The sequence below is a fragment of the Phalangium opilio genome, unplaced genomic scaffold (assembly GCF_054372755.1).
Source record: "Phalangium opilio isolate 3A_F unplaced genomic scaffold, DU_Popi_V2 ptg000217l_1, whole genome shotgun sequence".
In the NCBI taxonomy this organism is placed as follows: Eukaryota; Metazoa; Arthropoda; class Arachnida; order Opiliones; family Phalangiidae; genus Phalangium; species Phalangium opilio.
In genome coordinates this window covers 6,971,381-6,990,662 of record NW_028324218.1, presented here as the reverse complement: position 1 = coordinate 6,990,662, position 19,282 = coordinate 6,971,381, and the positions used below count along the sequence as shown (strand labels likewise).

Sequence of the window (19,282 nt, the reverse complement as noted above, 5' to 3'; positions counted from 1 at the left end):
GAGAGAAAATAAATGCCACAAAAGCCGGCAATCCCCAACTCATCATCCATAAATGAGGTGAGAAAGTAGCCCGGGTGTGTTTATAGGCGTTTTGAAGTTTTTCTTCCAGTCTCAGTTACATTGTTCAGCTGTACTTTTAAAGCACTACTTTCTTTCTTGCAAGGTCTAACCTTATGTGTTAAACCGCATCGAGTTTCGCTCTTTTGTCAAGTCGTGGTGAACAGTAAATTTGGTAGAGTAGGATAGGATAGCAGTGACAAAGGTCGCCGTGGAATTTGATTAGATAGTGGTTTTGTTCATTGTTATTTGGTTATCATATCTGACATTTTAGGTTTGGTTATTTCATGTTTAAGGCATTCTTGGTTGTTAATTATTATTATTAAGCAACCCTTATGATTATTCATATGATTACAAGGCATCAAAGTGTTATAAAATTTGTTTGAAAAATATTGACAAAAAATTCTGTATGATTTTGAATCAAAAGGGGTGTATGATTCGCAAATATATTTCAAGTTTCGCGGCTTGTTATTGATTAGTTCAGTTCACCTCTTTTAACTAGACGATTCTAGTCTCAAAATGTTATTTATACTTGGAACGTTTATAAAGCAGCCTGTAAGTTGGATTTAGGCTTAGGTTTTGGCAGTACGTAAACGTAACGACGATCATGGGGGATCCAGAATTTTTAGAATTTAAAGTCGTCTTCGATAACATGCCTCAATACATAAAAGCACCTTCAGATTGCTACAGGTAATTAAGTAAATCTTATAATTACCAATTATATTCAAATTTTGTCCTCCGAAACCCTCCCGAATCATCATTTTTCATTACCGGTTTCCCCCATTGGGCGTTCATTTGCTCGAGGCTTAGCGAATTTATTTTAAAAAGACCATTAAGACTGGCTAGCCCTACTTTATTTCATTACCTTTAGGGCATGAATTAAGTTGACCCAATTCGTACAGAACCAATTTTTGTTTTTTTTATTCGATTATTGTCGCGATAAAATAACGAAACTCATTTAGAGTTAGAGAAGAATTAGAGGACAGTCTAAATCGTGTCATGTCATAGATTCTCTTCCCAAGCTAAGCTGTCAAACAGCTTTTTATTTCAATCCTATGCATAAACTCCGTTTGATTTTTTGTTTTTTAACTTAATTTCTTTAGTTTCTGAGCCGTTTTATGAGTTATTTTAATTATTTTTGCACGTTGTTATGGTGAGTTTTATGATCACAGTCACACACTGGCTTCATTTTCATGTTAGGCTTAGTGTTTTATTTTTATTTTTATTGCATTGCGCGCCTGATAAACATGAAAATGAAGCGATGTTCATGTGATAAGGCTCGCGTTATTGTGATTGGATTGGAATTGCTTGGATTTAGATTGGCGGTAGACCTTGACAGTCCCATGGAAGATGATAAAGAGGAAAATCTTAAAAATTTGTCTTCAATGAGTGATAGTGGGGTAGATGGTGGTGGTAGTCAAGAAGAAACACTAAGTAATCATTCAACAGACATATCCAGGCCTCTTGAGGTAAGATTTTTGTGAACTTTATCCCTAATATTTAAGATTTTTGCGAACTTTATCCCTAATATTTAAGATTTTTGCGAACTTTATCCCTAATATTTAAGATTTTTGTGAACTTTATCCCTAATATTTAAGATTTTTGCGAACTTTATCCCTAATATTTAAGATTTTTGCGAACTTTATCCCTAATATTTAAGATTTTTGCCAACTTTATCCCTAATATTTAAGATTTTTGCCAACTTTATCCCTAATATTTAAGATTTTTGCCAACTTTATCCCTAATATTTAAGATTTTTGCGAAGTTTATCCCTAATATTTAAGATTTTTGCGAACTTTATCCCTAATATTTAAGATTTTTGCGAACTTTATCCCTAATATTTAATTAATTAAATAAATACAAGAGATATAGACTAATGGCACCCCATGTTATTTCCCCATAGAGCTTAATACAGTCGAAGGCAGAGGGCTGCCATTACCCTATAGTCTAAACACTTAAAATTAACATAAAATTCAGAAATCAAATATCAATTAAAAGCTTTTCATTTAATGTCGGTAATATTTTGTTAAAGGACTCTGAATGTTCGAAATTGAAGCCTCCTTGGGTCCCAAAACCAGCGTTGGAAAATGGGGAGAATTCAGCAGCCAAACCAATAAAAAAAAGGCGTAGGCTACCAGAAATTCCACCAGATAAGAAACGTAGGCTAGATTTTTTATTTTGCATTTTGCGAATGTCCAATTGATTTGTCCAAACCTTCCTTTTTGTCTATCAATGGAAATTAATTTCCTTAAAATTATTGATTGATTGCTTTGTGAAGGGAACGTATCCTAAGATAAACCACTTTAGTTTCAAATTTCATCATCAGGGGGGGTTAGATAATTTTCTTGAGTAGTGGCACTCCATGTTAACTACCCATAGAGCTTAATACAGTCAAAGGCAAGTAGGTGCCATTACTCTATAGAAAGAAATTGAACCCAAAGCTAAGCCCGGGGACGTTTTACCTAATCGCTGACGTAACAACTGAGATAGCTCTATATAGTGTCTCCTTCTGATGGGAAAGATATGGGAAGAGACACGTACACAACTCTCATTTGCTTTATAGCGCAGTGTTGTGACCGTTGTCAGGCCCCTGGTGAGGCAAGTTAGTGAAGTACTGGCTAAAACTGAACTGTTAGCTATTATTAGTATTGTTGTTGAGGTGGGTACGCGCCCTAGCACCGATGCCAAAGGCATATTGTGCACCCTCGTATTCAGGCCTTGAATAGACCCGTAGCTGCAGCGTTGCGAAGAATTCGCTCCACCGTAATAGAGGAGACCCTTGAGGGGGCTCCACAGTGTGTGAATCAAAATGTTCTAGTCTAAGCGAGGCGAAGTACGTGAGCGGATGTTTCATCCTTCTCCCGGCACGACCTGCAGAGAGGGTCGTCAGCAAGACCCATCAGATGGAGGTGTCTATTAAGCCGGCAGTGTCCGGTCAGAAGACCGGTGGCCAGCCTAATATCCCATCTGCTGGGCGCAATAAGGTCCCTAGCGCGAGACCTGCAGGGACCATTGACCAACTGTTTTGGTTGTCTCTGGCCCTCCATGTTATGCCAGAGCTGGTTTTGTATGACAGTCAACCTGTCATGCAGACTCCGTTTGACGTGAACTGTTAGCTAGGTCTTTCTCTCTATAATCTTCTGGCTCATGCAACACTGAGGGAACCGCATAATTCTCCGTTTATTACTCCGTGTGGTGATGTAATAACCAACGGAGTTATGCGCTGATACCCTGTTAGTTAGTTAGTTATTTAGTGTGATGCACGCGAAAGGCAGTGCACGCGATTCCGTGGGTTTTTCAAAGTAAAGGGGACTGTTAAAAGTGAGAGCTTTGATAGTTCGTGGCACCAGGACGGTTTTTGAAGTTCAGTATAAAGCTAGGGTTCTAAAAGGAGTTGTGAAACATATCCTGTAAGAGTTTGTAGAAGTGTAGAATCATGTTTAAACTCGTCCTAGAAATGAATAATTTCGCATTGTTTGCTACTCCGTGTGGTAGAACCCAACGTGAGTTATGTGCTGATACCCTGTTAGTTAGTTAGTTATTTAGTGTGATGCACGCGATTCCATGGATTCTTCAAAGTAAAGGAGACTGGTAAAAGTGATAGCTTTGGTAATTGAAAAATCGTGGCACCAGGACGATTTTGAAGTTCAGTATAAAGCTCGGGATCGAACATTATTTGTTTACTTGTGAAACGTATCTTATAAGAGTTTGTAGAATTGTAGAATCCTTTTTAAACTCGTCCATGAAATGAATAATTTCGTATTTTTTGATAGTCCAGTATTTGTATATATTGTCCCTGACCCAACAGTTTTTACTCAGTGTGGTAATAACCAACAGAGTGTTGCGCTGATACCCAGTTAGTTAGTTAGTTATTTAGTGTAATGCACGCGAAAGTGTAGAATCCCTTTGAAACTCGTCCTAGAAATGAATAATTTCGCATTTTTTGATAGTCCCCTATGAGTATATATTGTCCCTGACTTCCACCAGTCTTGCACAAGAACCAGTTTTGTGTACATATACGTATATACATAGTTTACAGGCGTGGAGGATTCCTAACACTAACACAAGGAGACCAAGCGACTTAGAGTGTAAAATCGTCTGCTATTTTACACTCTAAGTTGCCAGGTCTCCTTGTGTTAGTGTTAGGAATCCTCCACGCCTGTAAACTATGTATTGAAAGCCTTCCATCACTGCTAGGCAATTCGACACGGTGAGGTTGCATTCCCAAATACATAGACATCGGGAACACCTTCAATTGACCAGTACCTTGATGATTTCGTTTTGTGGCAAATGAAATTCTGAAATTAGTTACTGCAAGGGTTTTTATATGATTGTGTAGGATTTACGATCTGTGAAAGAGAAATAATGTAATGTATGCTAAACTAGAAATGGCACATTATAGTGTCGTGGTCCACTGTATCCCGCGAATATTGAATTGGGCAGACATTTCTGAAGTTTATGTGGCACTGTTCGTAACATTATAGTGTACGCGAGACACTGTATAGTATCAAATGTGGATGAGAGGGAAAGTATGACAATGGCCATAGAGCCTGTGTTAAAAAACGCGGACATCAAAGTTTCGCCAATAACTATTTAGTTTACTAGTGACTGATGGACTTGCAAAGTCGCGACTGAAAGTAGTTCAGACATTTAATAAATGCTCCTTGGTTTAACCATAGCCCACTCGATCACGCGCATCACGACGCAAGCTGTTCGCGCTATAGCTAAATTACCACCGAGATTTGTTTTAAACGTATCTAGTTTTACGGGCTCTTCTATTGCTTCGATAACCTTACTTAAATCCATATTATACCTTCAAATACCTTTTAAAACATTACCAGCTACTCTGTCCTAACTACAAACACAAATCGAGGAAGTTCTAGCATACACAATAGCAGACGACGGTAACCGCGTAACCGCGAATTAACACAAGACCTATTTTAAGGGAGTGAACAGGTCCAGTGTATAGCTACGCCAATAAAACGGTCAACTACGGCGAAACTCTGATGACTCGAGAGTCGACTTTTGGCCATTTTCATACTTTTCCCCTCATCCACTTTTGATAGTATGTAGATCGTTGTTGGGTACTGTTCAACCTTAGCACATTGGAAACCACACGGAGTAATACAAAGTCATTTTTGCCCTTGTTTAAAACTATGTATGCGTGAGATAGTTACTTGAATGATAAAAACGTGAATTGTTTTTGAGGGAACATTAAGCTATCATAGACTTGAAACATTTTCTCAATACTACAGTTACATCATTCCAAAGTTAGTTTCGACAAATATACAACACTTTACATTCAAATATCACATTACCATTCATAATCTTACTAAGTGGTTTATCATTATGTACTAAACAATTTGACGTACCTTACTCAAAAAAAAACTAAGTAAATAAATAAATAACAGCAAATCGTAATGAAATCTCTTCAGGCCAATCCGTGTACACCAGTACATGTAAGAGCTGCCTTCTTTCAAATCTAAAGCCAATAAAAGAAAATTAAATGAACAACGTACGCTTTTGTAGACTTTTTTAGATTAATTTGGTCGTACATGAATGGCTTTATATACAACAGTAGTGCCTGAGGCTCTTTTTCAAAGCATGCATTTTATAAACATGTGGCTTACTGATGAAGAGATCTAAAGGGTGTTACAAAAAGGGTGGTGTTGTGCGCTGCCGAAGTGCAGTGGGTTCTATGAACGATTTTGAGTCGAAGTTGTTCTATGACGTTTTGCTCTAAGAGACACTGTTTCATGTGTTCAAGTGTGACCCCTTAGCATTGTCTTACAATTGCTTACGTAACACACTCTAATCATAACTTAGACTAAAATGTCACAGAACGTTTTCGACGATAAGGTGTCATCCATAAAACACTAATGATGATAACTTAAGCCAAAATGTCACAGAACATTTTCGACTCAAAGGTGTCATCCATAAAACACGCTAATCATGACTTAGACTAAAATGTAACAGAACATTTTCGACGATAAGGGGTCATGCATAAAACACGCTAATCATGACTTAGACTAAAATGTAACAGAACGTTTTCGACGATAAGGGGTCATCCATAAAACACGCTAATCATGACTTAGACTAAAATGTCAGAGAACGTTTTCGAGGATAAGGTGTCATCCATAAAACACTCTAATCTTAACTTAAGACAAAATGTCACAGAACATTTTCGACTCAAAGGTATCATCCATTAAACGGTAACGATGACTTATGCCAAAATGTCACTGAACATTTTCGACGCTAAGGGGTCATCCATAAAACAATCTAATCGTAACTTAAGCCAAACGTCAAACAGCACTTTTGATTCAAAATGTCACAGAACATTTTCGACTCAAAGGTGTCATCCATAAAACACTCTAATCTTAACTTAAGCCCAAAATATCACAGAACATTTTCGACTCATTGCACTCAAGTGTGTCATCCATAAAACACTAATGATATCTTAAGCTAAAATGTCACAGAACATTTTCGACGCTAAGGGGCCAATCATATAATAATCTAATCGTAACTTAAGCCAAAATGTCACAGAACACTTTCGACTCAAAATATCACTGAACATTTTCGACTCAAAATCACCCATAAAACCCACTGTATTTCGGTCCTATAATTACGTACCCCTTTTGTATCACCCTGTATATAAATTTAGTTTTTACAAATAGTTTAGAGAAAGAAATTAAATCTTGTTTTTAAGTAAAAAAAATTCCAGGTGAAAGTGCAGACTTAGGTTGTTGAACTTCCTTATATAGTGTAGTTACCTAAACAATTCTTTACTCTTTAGTACTTGTTTTTCTTATTCAGCTAACGTCTTGTTATAATCGGTAATAAACGTAATTTTAAGTTAGCAATATTTTATGGTAGTTTTTACGAAATTTTGAAAAGAAATGACGTAGTTATAAATTGGAAGAAAGTTATCTAGTTATTTATCGAAAAATCGAATTTCATCGACACTATTACAACTTTCGCACTGATCAGCTCTAGGTAGGCTTGTGAATGAAGCGACCGCTACGTCTCTAGCGGATGAATTTAGAGAACTTGATAAGGATAGGAGAGGTGAAAGTTCGATAAAGTCACGATTAGTACGTCAAGTATCCCAAAATATGTTCTTGGAAATAGATACGTCGGGAGTCTCGCCTAGACCTTGTTTGAGGTAACGTGCGAGTTCATTCAATGTTTTGTCAACGTTGAGTGTGGATTGGTGGAATGAAACGTATTCTTCGGTTTGGTACGTTTAGATATTACAGTGGTGTCAATCCTGATGATTCTAGTCCCGAAGATTCCAAAAGTAAAATCAATGGTGACATTGATAGTGGTACTTCCACAGCACATTCTCCTGATGGCTTGAAATCCTTGTCTCCAGTTGCGAATAGTAAGTGCCCGTTTTCTTTTTTATATTTGGAATGGGATTGATTGGAGTTGTAGTGATCATACCAGGAGTTGATCCTCATATAGAAATATTGTAATATAGACATCGTAGTGATCATACCATTGATCAACGTATAGAAACGTTGTGTTATAGAAACCTTAGTGTTCATTCCAGAGATTGATCAACGTATAGAATCATTGTGTTATAGAAACCTTAGTGTTTATTCCAGGGATTGATCAACGTATAGAATCATTGTGTTATAGAAACCTTAGTGTTTATTCCAGGGATTGATCAACGTATAGAATCATTGTGTTATAGAAACCTTAGTGTTTATTCCAGGGATTGATCAACGTATAGAAATATTGTGATATAGAAATCTTAGTGATTTTACCATATATATTGATCAACGTATAGAAACATTGTGATATAGATATCTTAGTGATATAGATATCTTAGTGATATTACCATTTATTTTGATCAACGTATAGAAACGTTGTGTTATGGAAACCTTAGTGTTCATTCCAGACATTGATCAACATATAGAATCGTTGTGATATAGAAATCTTAGTGATCATGCCAGAGATTCATCAACATATAGAAACATTGCTATAATAGAATCGTTACTGTTCATGCCTGAGATTGATCAACATATAGAAACATTGCTATAATAGAATCGTTACTGTTCATGCCTGAGATTGATCAACATATAGAAACATTGCTATAATAGAAACCTTCCTGATCCTGCCAGAGATTGATCAACACCTTTGTAATCGTGTCAGAGATTGATCAACACCTTAGTAATCGTGTCAGAGATTGATCAACACCTTAGTAATCGTGTCAGAGATTGATCAACACCTTAGTAATCGTGTCAGAGATTGATCAACACCTTAGTAATCGTGTCAGAGATTGATCAACACCTTAGTAATCGTGTCAGAGATTGATCAACACCTTAGTAATCGTGTCAGAGATTGATCAACACCTTAGTAATCGTGTCAGAGATTGAGAGATTGATCAACACCTTAGTAATCGTGTCAGAGATTGAGAGATTGATCAACACATCGAAACCTTGGTGATCGTGTCAGAGATTGATCAACACCTTAGTAATCGTGTCAGAGATTGATCAACACCTTAGTAATCGTGTCAGAGATTGATCAACACCTTAGTAATCGTGTCAGAGATTGATCAACACCTTAGTAATCGTGTCAGAGATTGATCAACACATCGAAACCTTGGTGATCGTGTCAGAGATTGATCAACGTATAGAAACCTTGGTGATCGTGTCAGAGATTGATCAACGTATAGAAACCTTGGTGATCGTGTCAGAGATTGATCAACGTATAGAAACCTTGGTGATCGTGTCAGAGATTGATCAACGTATAGAAACCTTGGTGATCGTGTCAGAGATTGATCAACGTATAGAAAGCTTAGTGATCATGACAGAGAGCGATCAAAGTTTAGATACTACAATACTTTAGCTGACTACTTATTGATTTATTCATGAATTTGCACGTTTTTATTTGTTGTGGTTGTACCACAGGTAGTCTTTCCAGATCCTCCAGTAGCACACTAAGTTCAACGCCATCGGGTAGCAGGTTGCAGCTACAAGACGCGACGCACCGTGGACTCCACAAATTTTTATCCAGGCATAATGACGAACTCGAGATTGAAATTGGTGATCCTATTTATGTACAGAAAGAAGGAGATGACCTATGGTGTGAAGGTATGTAATAATAGTTCCAATTCATTTATTTATTTATTAATAATGCACGTATGTGTTTGGCTTTTGGGGGGAAGTGCTTTCCACTAACGGTGTGCTATCTTATTTCTGTAGGGGTTAATCTTCGTAGTGGTCAGTCTGGTATTTTTCCAAGTGCCTATGCAATGGACATAGACTATTCAGAGCTAGATCCAGGTTAGTTTCTATCTTAGAATTGCCTATAGGAATATTTTTATTGCACGGTTTATTTGGGTGAAGAAAATCCTTTCAATTATGCACTATGAATTTTTATATATGTTTTCGACCAATTTTTATACATTATATTATTGACCAAGTAGTATATATTTTCGATAATTTTGTATATAATTTTTCGACCAATTTCTGTATAATTTTTCGACCAATTTGTATATAATTTCGACCAATTTTTATATATTATATTTTCGACCAATTTTTATATATTATATTTTCGACCAATTTTTATATATTATATTTTCGACCAATTTGTATATAATTTTTCGACCAATTTTTATATAATTTTTCGACCAATTTTTATGTATATTTTCGACCAATTTGTATAATTTATATATATATTTGACCAATTTTTTCATATTTCTGACCAATTTTCATATATGTATATATATTTTTGGCCAATGTTTTTATATATTTTTTCGACCAGTTGTACAGATATATTTTCGACCAGTTGTACAGATATATTTTCGACCAGTTGTACAGATATATTTTCGACCAGTTGTACAGATATATTTTCGACCAGTTGTACAGATATATTTTCGACCAGTTGTACAGATATATTTTCGACCAGTTGTACAGATATATTTTCGACCAGTTGTACAGATATATTTTCGACCAGTTGTACAGATATATTTTCGACCAGTTTTAAACATATTTTTGATCCGTTTTACACATATATTTTTGATAAATTTTTCGTATAGATTTTCGACCAATTTGTACATACATATTTTCGACCAGTTGTACACATATATTTTCGACCAGTTTTACAAATATGTTTTCGACCAGTTTTAAACATATTTTTGATCAGTTTTACACATATATTTTTGATCAATTTTTCGTATAGATTTTCGACCAATTTGTACATACATATTTTCGACCAATTTTACGTATAAATTTTCGACCAATTTTTACGTATAAATTTTCGACCAATTTTTACGTATAAATTTTCGACCAATTTTTACGTATAAATTTTCGACCAATTTTTACGTATAAATTTTCGACTAATTTTTCATAAACATTTTCGACTAATTTTTCATAAACATTTTCGACCAATTTTTCATAAACATTTTCGACCAATTTTTCATATAAATTTTCGACCAATTTTTCATATAAATTTTCGACCAATTTTTCATATAAATTTTCGACCAATTTTTCATATAAATTTTCGACCGATTTTTACATATAAATTTTCGACCGATTTTTACATATAAATTTTCGACCGATTTTTACATATAAATTTTCGACCGATTTTTACATATAAATTTTCGACCGATTTTTCATAAACATTTTCGACCAATTTTTCATATAAATTTTCGACCAATTTTTCATATAAATTTTCGACCAATTTTTCATATAAATTTTCGACCAATTTTTCATATAAATTTTCGACCGATTTTTACATATAAATTTTCGACCGATTTTTACATATAAATTTTCGACCGATTTTTACATATAAATTTTCGACCGATTTTTACATATAAATTTTCGACCGATTTTTCATAAACATTTTCGACCAATTTTTCATATAAATTTTCGACCAATTTTTCATATAAATTTTCGACCAATTTTTCATATAAATTTTCGACCAATTTTTCATATAAATTTTCGACCGATTTTTACATATAAATTTTCGACCAATTTTTCATATAAATTTTCGACCAATTTTTCATATAAATTTTCGACCGATTTTTACATATAAATTTTCGACCGATTTTTCATATAAATTTTCGACCGATTTTTACATATAAATTTTCGACCGATTTTTACATATAAATTTTCGACCGATTTTTCATAAACATTTTCGACCAATTTTTCATATAAATTTTCGACCAATTTTTCATATAAATTTTCGACCAATTTTTCATATAAATTTTCGACCAATTTTTCATATAAATTTTCGACCGATTTTTACATATAAATTTTCGACCGATTTTTACATATAAATTTTCGACCGATTTTTACATATAAATTTTCGACCGATTTTTACATATAAATTTTCGACCGATTTTTCATAAACATTTTCGACCAATTTTTCATATAAATTTTCGACCAATTTTTCATATAAATTTTCGACCAATTTTTCATATAAATTTTCGACCGATTTTTACACATAAATTTTCGACCAATTTTTACGTATAAAATTTTTGACCAATTTTTACGTATAAAATTTTCGACCAATTTTTACGTATATATTTTCGACCAATTTTTCGTATAAATTTTCGACCAATTTTTACACATATATATTCGACGAATTTGTTGAAATTATACTTGCTGTTAATTGACATTTTAAATGGTTAAACACAGATGCAATCAAAGGGAAAAAGGAGAGGTACTTACTAGATTTCCTGGGCTCAATAGAAGTTACTTGTCATAAAGGAAATGATGTTCTTTGTCAAGCTGTTCGAAAAGTACTTATTACTCCTTTTTTTTAAAAAAAATAAAATTAATTATTGTTCTTTAATTAAACCTAGTGTTAAAAATTACGTTTTTCTTTAATTTTCATTACAGGTAGCGCGAGCCTGTGCTAAAGATGTTGGGGTACACGGACCACATCCATGCATTTTAGAGATTAATGATCAAGGCCTAAGAATGGTGGATCACAAGAGGCCTTTGGTACGTTAAAGTATTTTTGTAATTATAGGCCTATTGCTACTAATTCATATTTTAACAGTTAATATTTATTCTTAATTTAATCGTATTGTCGATAATTTTTAATAAATTCACGCAATTTTGACCTATTTTTTTTTGTAGCCAAATCACGTGCCAATGCATGATTACTTCTTCAACTTGAAGAACGTGACGTTTTGCGGGTATCACCCTTATGATCACAGGTACTTTGGGTTTATTACGAAGCATCCGCTTCATCAGCGTTTCGCGTGTCATATCTTTATGGGCCAAGAATCAACGAGAGACGTAGCTGAAGCAGTTGGGTAAGTCAAAACTCTTTATTGCGGATCAGTAGTTTCGTTTTGCCTATTTGTGTGGGAGCGGGAAAATGCGTGAAAATCTAGTCTACTTAACGCCAGATCCCTACTCAGCCAATTGGGTGTCTTCCCCCACTGCCCAATAATGTTCTCCGCCATTTTGAGGGAAAGGGGATGTACCATTATTAAGCCTCTGTCCTTTCACTTAGGGACCTTTTTACACCTATAATATTCAAAAGATTAAACGAAGTTGCTTGATTTACGCATCTTATCGGGAGCCTTAACCCACTACCCTTTCACCCTGTTAAATTATCCGCCATTTTGAGTGAAAGGGGCGGGGCTATTTCTAAGCCACAAACTTTGCCCTCACTCTACATAAAGTTGAAGTAATTTTGACACCTCTATAGCCTTTAAGCCAATTATCGGGTGTCTTCCCCCAAACCCAGTAACGTTCTCCGCCATTTTGAGTGAAAGGTGCGAAGCTATTTTTAAGCCACATCCCTCTATTCCCTTTACGTGAAGTTCAGTTAACTTTGACATGAAGACACTAAACCCCTCAATAGCCTATTAACCAATCGGGTGTCTTCCACCGAAACCCGGTAACGTTTTCCGCCATTTTGAGTGAAAGGTGCTTAGCCATTTTTAAGCCACGTCCCTTTGTCCTTTGTCTAGACTTAAGAAGTGATATCTAGTTTACTAGAGAGAAGGTAGAAGATGCCTAAGTATTCGCGCGCAGCGTCCCATAGTCCCAGTCCCCCTTTCAAAATACAAGGGGGACCTAAGTATTCGCGCGCAGCGTCCCATAGTCCCAGTCCCCCTTTCAAAATACAAGGGGGGACCTAAGTATTCGCGCGCAGCGTCCCATAGTCCCAGTCCCCCTTTCAAAATACAAGGGGGGACCTAAGTATTCGCGCGCAGCGTCCCATAGTCCCTGTCCCCCTTTCAAAATACAAGGGGGGGACCTAAGTATTCGCGCGCAGCGTCCCATAGTCCCAGTCCCCCTTTCAAAATACAAGGGGGGGACCTAAGTATTCGCGCGCAGCGTCCCATAGTCCCAGTCCCCCTTTCAAAATACAAGGGGGGGACCTAAGTATTCGCGCGCAGCGTCCCATAGTCCCAGTCCCCCTTTCAAAATACAAGGGGGGACCTAAGTATTCGCGCGCAGCGTCCCATAGTCCCAGTCCCCCTTTCAAAATACAAGGGGGGACCTAAGTATTCGCGCGCGGCGTCCCATAGTCCCAGTCCCCCTTTCAAAATACAAGGGGGGACCTAAGTATTCGCGCGCAGCGTCCCATAGTCCCAGTCCCCCTTTCAAAATACAAGGGGGGACCTAAGTATTCGCGCGCAGCGTCCCATAGTCCCAGTCCCCCTTTCAAAATACAAGGGGGGGGACGCAAAAGGAGGCCACCGGGCTATTTCGCCTCCTCTCCTCAGTCGGAAAATACGACTGTAGTTTTCGTCATTCGCGTCGCGCTGACGTGAGCTTTCAAGAACCAATGAGATACTGGTTGTAATTTAGAGGCGGCGGGGATTAACTCCGGACACGTCTACATTTGAACTGGAGATAAAACCTAGAAATATGGCGAATTTATACCTTCTCCCTAATAAATTAGATATCACTTCTTTCTATACTTAAAGTTGATTCGGAGACGCTTGTCTTTGCACCCCAAATCCGTAATATACTTAGCAGCAATATTTTATTACACATTATTACACTTCATTGCACATTACAAGGCCCTAAATTAAACGAAACACAATACCGTTTTTTTCCCGCTTATAGACGGGCATTTCACAGGTTCTATTTCAAATTTATCGAAACGGCATATCCTGTTGAGGATATTTATATTGAATGATTTCTCTGGGGGTTGAATACATATATATATTATATTCTTCGAGATTAACAACATTGAAGTTATTAATTCCTACAGTTAACTACAAATATTAATATTAAAACTAAAACTAAAACCAACAAATCACATTGAGGAAAATTAAGAATTCCAAATGAATCTCTAATATTCCAAATTTGAAAAATAAAAATGTTTGAATACCCCCTTCGCACACGCACTTAAGAAACAAATCTTGTATAATGCCAGTGTACACTGTACAGTTGATGACCAAAATATTCTCCATATTTGAAACCTTATATAAGTTACTATGTAAAGTATAATGGGTGATAGGAAAATAATTAATATGTGCTCTGAAATTAAAAAAATTAACACTTATGAAATTGTAAGGGGATTAAGCAAATGTGCGGTAAGTTTGGATTCTTTACGAATCTAAGCCTTGTCTATATGAAATGGATAGTCAGTCGACTTTTTGAAGTAATATTGGTGGATATTATAGTATGGCATTGGGTGTTTAGTCCAGTCAGCTCAAAGTAATTAGTGTTTAAAATATGATTATGTTACGTATTTAAAAGAAGCTAATAGGAAGCATTTTGTAGCCATTTTCACTCAACTACCTGTGGGCGGGGCTAGACTTATCATTATGTATGAAAAATTTTACATGGCCAATAATTTATCTCCATGCACGCGCCAATGACCACGCTCTGCCACCAACCAATAAAATCGCAGTTAGAAAGACACCAGAATTATGAGGCCTTTACGCGATATTAAGTTCTCAAGCCACGCCCACATAACCCGCAAAGATATTAACATGGGATATATATTTGGGCACAATGATTTCTATAGAGGCTTGGCAGTACTGCGTCATGCAACGTCACGTTACCTCCCACTAATGCTAAAAAACATACCAGTTAGAAAGACGCCATCAGAATTATGAGGCCTTTACGCGATGGTAAGTTCTCAAGCCCCGCCCACAAAACCCGCATAGATATTAACATGGGATATATATTTGGGCACAATGATTTCTATAGGGGCTGCCGCTTGGTAGTACTACGTCATGCAACGTCACGTTACCTTCCACTAATGCTAAAAACCATTCCAGGAGGAGGGGCTTATATAGCTTTCATTCTGTAATAAAAACATCCCGTAATGGCGCTGGGGGCGGAGTTAAACCTGAATTGCCAAGTCCCAATTATCTGATATAATTTACTATTAATTAGTTTGATAAAATTTCATCATATTTGAGAAAGATTACAAGACAAATAACTTGGCAATGAAGTCAATTATATTTTAAGTCTTTAAGTGACTGGACTAATCAAATTAATTAAGGAATATAAACTAAATATATTAATTAATATAATCAAGAGTTTATACTCACTTTAATTAAAATTATTTTCTCTAATGGAGAAATCTACAGTATTAAAGGCGTCATCACTAATATTACTTCAGAAACATTTTTTGATAAACGGAACAAATATTGTTTTTGAAATTAACACTTCCTACGAAAGAAAAAAATAACACTAAATAGGAAGAAAGATACTACCCAAATTTAACGTATTCTCCCCCCCCCCCCAAATATGTTTTGCTAACAAAACCTGAATAAACTATATTATCTTTGTAAATGTTGATGTCAATGTAATGTATATACATTAAACCTTAAATACTATAGCATTTTTGTTGAATATTATAAGTATATAGTTTAAAATTAAAATAAATCAACAAATGTCACTAGAAGTAAATACTAATTAGGTTTGTTTGTAGACCGAATCAAACAACATGTTCGTACAAATGTTTTTATTTTGCTCAGAATTAAGGTTAAACTTGAGGTCAATTTATAACGGGAGAACGTACCTTGAAATGGTTAAGTCCACGTGTTTAACCTTTGAACTCTGAAGGCGGGAAAATTATAAGGTTAATTACGCAAAATGGCGCGGAGTTCAATTCAATCTTTTTACTTCAAGATACGTTCTTTTAACAATGGTTGTTACTGAGAATTATAGTTAAACTTGAGGTCAATGTATAACGGAAAGAACGTACCTTGAAATGGTTAAAACAACTTTTTTAACCTTTGAACTCTGAAGGCGGGAAAATTATTAGGTTAATTACGCAAAATGGCGCGGAGTTTAATTCAATCTTTTTACTTCAAGATACGTTCTTTTAATAATGGCTGTCTCAATCAAGAATGTGCGTTATTTCTGCACATGCGCAGTAATATTTCGTTAATTAGACTATTTTCGTTAAATTTTTGATTGAGTTCTTAACGTTTTTGCAATTGGGTTAATTATTTTACTCAATGCTTAGCGTAAGTTAAAATTAAATTAATTAATTAATTACTACATGTTGGCACAAATAGTTAAATTGTGGAACAGCAATAGGGTTTTATAATTAGGACAATTCCTCATGTCCTATTGGAAGATTATCAGTGCTCAATTACTCTCTAATAATATTGCGTTATATTTGCGGAGTTCAGTCAGAAGATACCGTAGTGACATACTAACAATTTATTATTGCTACATTAATTTAATTAAGAAGTTTAAGTTGTTAGGTAAATTAATTAACTTGAAATATCTGTAGAGAGGGGTGTAGGATGTGTATCGCTCCTATTGGGGGCGTTTTTGTACGCCTCCTGTTGTGAAGATAGAGGTGTAGGACGCTGCCATTTATGGGATTGAAATCTCTTTGTGTAAAGGCACATTGGGTGGTCGTTGTACAATTTCTGAAACGTTACAGACACTTTGAAAAGTGTTTTATCGAGTAGTAAAGAAACATTGGGTGGTCCTTGTTCAATTTCTGAAAGGGTTACAGGCACTTTGAAAAGTGTTTTATCGGGTAGTAAAGAATCATTGGGTGGTCCTTGTTCAATTTCTGAAAGGGTTACAGGCACTTTAAAAGTCTTTTATCGAAACGTGTAGTCAAAATGTTTGTCACGCTCAGTATACCTTTAAGATCGCGAAGATAACGTCTTTATCTGAAGAATAGCGTTCACACCGGGTGTTCTGGTCGGAAAGAACCCTTTATGGCATTGATAAACCGTGGCTAATCATACACCTCCTCTACTGCCAGCTTGAATTGAGAAAGATATGTTGTACTTATACTCTTAAAGCTGTACATGGCGACAACCTTAGATGAAACTAACTTTGGGCTTTTAGGCTAATGTTAGGTTTTAGATATATCGGCAGAATAGACGGTTCTATTAATATATGAGAAGTAAACACCACAGGGGTGGGGGTGGTCGCCTTCTTGCGTTTTGTCCCTCGCGCCAAGAGACACCGAAAGAGGCAGTGCAAGTCAGATAAAATCCCGCGTTTAATCTTGGCGGGAGGGACATAACCCTTGGGGGTGGCCTCCCGCCTTTGTGTTGTTTTCTATGGAAGTAATTTATGGAATAGTCTATTGGAGACATTATTTCGAAGAACACGGTTTGTCAACGAAATTTCTTTGTAAATTTACTTAAATAATAAACTTAACTGACACTAAGGATAGATTTAATTTTAGAAGTAGGAATGGAGAACGGTTAATATTTACTACAGTCCGATTGATAGCCCAGTATAGAGCCCCTCCCTCTAAAGTTTAAATTATCTTATTGGCTGCTCACTTAAACTACGTTTTGATGACGTTCGTGGAAGGGGGTCCGGGACTTCGACGCGCGCCCAGATTACTCTGTTCTCCATTCCTACTTCTAAAATTATATCTATCCCTGCTGATACCAAACACGGATCTCTCCCAGGAGTAAGGTTTAATTCCATACTTAATTTTTTAGCGTATTATTTAAGTCATTAATGTAGCGAAGTTTTAAAAAAAATGTTCAGTAATTGAATAAGGACTACCTACCTATTATTGTTTGATACACCTATTCATCTCTACTTAAAAAATTGTAGTATGTCACTTACGGTATGGTTAATTGTAAGTTGTATGTACATAAACCTATTTTGCTCTACGCGCACTCTCTCTAGCTGCAATTAAGATAAGTTCAATTAAATGTTAATTAGTGCACAAATTATAGCGACTGAAGCCCAGATCTGAAAAAAAAAAAGTATTTATAAATATTGCTTTAATATAATTAAAACTATATATTTCAACAAACAAGTAAACAAATATGAGAGCAGAACATATTTTGAAGCTCAAAAACCAAAAATAAAAAACTTTTTTTGATTTTTTTTTTTTTTTTTTTTTTTTTTTTTTTTCAATTTTCAAATCTGGGCTTCAGCTGCGTATGTTTATTTTTATTGTCAAAAAAAAAATAGAATATAATATTTTGCCAACTTTTGCATAAGCATTTAAGATAAAACTATAGAATTAGATCAGAAATTATTGATTTAATTATAATTAAAACTTACACCTTAAATCAATCGAGATTAATTAAGGTAAGTAGGATATTAATACCTAAAAAAATAGATATATATTATATTAAATTACGTTATATTATATTATTTTAAACATACGTCAAATTAGCTCTCTTTTATGAGTTATATATTTTTTACTATATTTTGAATTATTATAAATTAGTATTTTGAATTTTGATCTTAATTAGCAATTAGCAATTAGTATTTTACTTAAAATTAGAATTAAAATTTGCATAATGTTAGCTTAAAATTTCAGCTACACGCATGCATGTACAGGGTAGAATATAGCTATTAATACGAATGTTTTTATATTTTATTTCAGAGCTATAATTATTTTAAATATTGGTTTAAAGTTTATTAAAAATTAAATAAAAAACTTAAGGAATATATAAAAATAATAAAAACTACCAATGCCAAAGAATTAAAAAAGAAACTTGAATTTTTTATTATTTAAATTTCTATTGTGGTCATCCCCAATTTTTTGTTTTGTATTATATTAAGAAATATTAAATATGTTTCAAGAAAATATTATGGTCTTTTTTATTTTATTTTAATGTCGTTAAATTTAAGGCATGACTTAAAAATATTGCAACGGAAAATTGATAACCAGGAAATGATGTGTTTAAGTTAAGATTGGATCTTTTAGATTTTATTCTGATATGAAAATGTCAAAATTTGACGTACTGACGTACACAAACGAGGGGGAGTTCACTGCAGATTATGGTGCGTTTTAATGAAACTTGACGTGATTTTATTACTTTATTGTATTA

At 34.9% G+C, this 19,282-nt stretch overlaps 1 protein-coding gene across 3 annotated transcripts; it reads left to right on the top strand.

Moving 5' to 3' along the window:
- Positions 1 to 263: 263 nt before the first annotated feature.
- Positions 264 to 19,038, top strand: Aplip1 (JNK-interacting protein Aplip1). Of its 3 annotated transcripts, XM_089857014.1 has the most exons (12): positions 655 to 747; positions 1,161 to 1,210; positions 1,376 to 1,526; positions 2,090 to 2,216; positions 7,045 to 7,219; positions 7,305 to 7,438; positions 8,973 to 9,155; positions 9,267 to 9,347; positions 11,706 to 11,809; positions 11,910 to 12,014; positions 12,153 to 12,331; positions 14,106 to 19,038. In XM_089857014.1, exons 3-12 carry the CDS (start codon positions 1,401 to 1,403, stop codon positions 14,176 to 14,178), a joined length of 1,287 nt encoding a protein of 428 aa, XP_089713140.1. In that variant the 5' UTR covers positions 655 to 747; positions 1,161 to 1,210; positions 1,376 to 1,400; the 3' UTR covers positions 14,179 to 19,038. The 3 variants fall into 3 exon arrangements, with proteins under 3 accessions (XP_089713138.1, XP_089713139.1, XP_089713140.1); XM_089857012.1 differs by lacking the exon at positions 1,161 to 1,210 and having other exon boundaries at positions 264 to 747; XM_089857013.1 differs by lacking the exons at positions 1,161 to 1,210; positions 9,267 to 9,347 and having other exon boundaries at positions 264 to 747.
- Positions 19,039 to 19,282: the final 244 nt, after the last annotated feature.

Coding starts and splice junctions, on each gene's coding strand:
- Aplip1 (XM_089857012.1), top strand. CDS start 665: ATGGGGGATCCAGAATTTTTAGAATTTAAAGTCGTCTTCGATAACATG. Junction 748..1,375: donor GCACCTTCAGATTGCTACAG/GTAATTAAGTAA, acceptor GCTTGGATTTAG/ATTGGCGGTAGACCTTGACA. Junction 1,527..2,089: donor ACATATCCAGGCCTCTTGAG/GTAAGATTTTTG, acceptor ATTTTGTTAAAG/GACTCTGAATGTTCGAAATT.